The following is a 1,977-nucleotide window of genomic DNA, read 5'->3' as shown; positions in this document are numbered from 1 at the left end:
TGCTTAGTCTAGAGCCTCTTCTCCCTCCCCTTCTATTTCTCTTCCAACCAGGACCTTTTGGACACTGGGTACTGTCAATTCTTACTCTGTCAGGCCCATGGGCCATGGTCAAGTAGGTCCTTTAAATCTCGATGCCAGTTGTAGTATGGGTATCTTCTTCCATTACAGGTAGATCTGTGTGTCACTTCAATAGGCTTGTGTATTCATTTCTTTCACTTTTTCTGATTCATGTTCCAGGACCTGTTTGTGATAAAATAGTAAATACCCTTCACTGTCCAGTACATCCTTAATACTAGCCTTGGTGATGACAGCATCATCACACTTGAACCACTGGTCCTTGTGATGCCGGATGAAGCTGGTATAGTGGCCACTCTCCAAAGTTCCTTGGTGATTAACCACAGCAAACAAGGAATACTTATTCTCATCGTTTCCACTACTGGTTGGCAGCTGCAACTGTCCATTCATTCTGCTCTCTTTACTTGAGGCCATAAACGGTGTCATATCCAGCTCCAGAGGAAAGGAAATGTATGTAGTGATCTTGCGCCTCTGTTTGGCTGAATGTTCAAACCGTTTGAAATGAAAACAGGCAACCACAGGTAATTTATTCATCGTGAGCTGTTTGGTAGATTCCTGGTAGCTTTGGCAACTACCACATTTGATTTTGGCACTGCTACCTAAGTGCTCTGGCCTTGTAAACCTTCGCAAGCAGTCTGTGAGGGTGGTGATTCCTGGTATATGGCTTTCCCCATTCACACTGCTCTCCCTCCCTGGGCTCATGGGCCAGAAGGAGGTGCAAGAGCCAGGTAAGTCCAAACTGATGTCCCAGCATGGGTCTATTGTGGTTGAGACACCATGGCAGGCTTGACAGGTGACATCAGTATGCAGGCCACCTGTGAAGATTTGGTCTATGATGCAGTTACAATGGTTAGGATTGTTGGCCGCCTTCCCAACATCATCACCTTTGCAGTGCCTGTGCAGGACATCTAATGCTGCAATGAGGAACTCATGGGCATCCTGTTGCCTGTACCCTGCTAAATGACGGGCATGTATCCACACCAGGTGCAGTAACTTATAGGGAACATGGGGAGATGGGTTTCCAGAATACAACTCCCGAAAGAGGGAAGACATCTCACAGACCAGACACAACTCAGGACTGGGCATTTCACAGCTATGCCTATCAGAGAGGAAGAAATCTCTCAGGATTGGAGTGTGGGTAAGGGCCTGAACGATGCAGTTCATAAAGCACGTGTTGCCGAGATTGATTAGTCCTCTTAAACCGATGGTAAAGCTGGAGGCGATTCTTCTTCTCCTTGGGTGCCCCAGCAGTTCTAACTCCGGTTTGGTTGTTTCCCAGGTTGGGTATTTCTCACCAAGGCCCGGCCCTGAACACTGCTGGTGAGAAACCTCTGTTGAGGTGGAGGCTTGTAATTTCAAAGCTTCTCCTTGCTCTTCTTTGGCAATTTGCTCAATGTCTTTGTCATATACATAGTCCTTACACATAAAGCAGTATATACCTCCGTAATAAAGGTCCACAGCTAAGTTGTGTTGTTTCGTATCAGCGTGCTCATGAATGTGTTTCTCTGTGAAGCAGCCAAAGAAGACACAGGAAAGGCAAGAGTGGAGTCTGTTCAAATGGGTGCCACACACATGGCAGATGCACGACTTTGCCTTGCTTTTCCTGCTCTCTGGGGTTCCACACCACACGAAGCACCGATATATGACCCGCAGTTCCTGCCTCCAGTTCTCTCCCACCTTAAAGCTGTTCACGTGGGAACAACCTGGTGGCCCCACAGCAAAATCCACATCCAGGCATCCGCCCCCGGGGCCGCGCCGGGGCCGGGCCCGGGGCGGGGGCCTTGGCCTTGGCTGCGGCGGGGTACGGAACCGGGTCTGAGGCCGGGGTCGGGGTCGGCGACGCGGGGCACGACTGCGACGCGGAGAGGGAGCGGGGGCCCGCGGTGGGTCGGAGGGAAGGGT

At 50.4% G+C, this 1,977-nt stretch overlaps 1 protein-coding gene across 1 annotated transcript; it reads right to left on the bottom strand.

The window, feature by feature from the left end:
• Positions 1 to 7: 7 nt before the first annotated feature.
• USP27X (ubiquitin specific peptidase 27 X-linked) lies at positions 8 to 1,971 on the bottom strand (the record flags this gene model as incomplete). The annotated part of the gene is made up of 1 exon (XM_006163146.1): positions 8 to 1,971. A coding segment is annotated over one exon (1,785 nt), but the record flags the coding sequence as incomplete, so codon positions are not given.
• Positions 1,972 to 1,977: the final 6 nt, after the last annotated feature.

Source organism: Tupaia chinensis, unplaced genomic scaffold (assembly GCF_000334495.1).
Source record: "Tupaia chinensis unplaced genomic scaffold, TupChi_1.0 Scaffold141414_1, whole genome shotgun sequence".
Lineage (NCBI taxonomy): Eukaryota > Metazoa > Chordata > Mammalia > Scandentia > Tupaiidae > Tupaia > Tupaia belangeri.
Note: the sequence above shows the minus strand (reverse complement) of the source record. Positions and strands in the feature narration are given on the sequence as shown.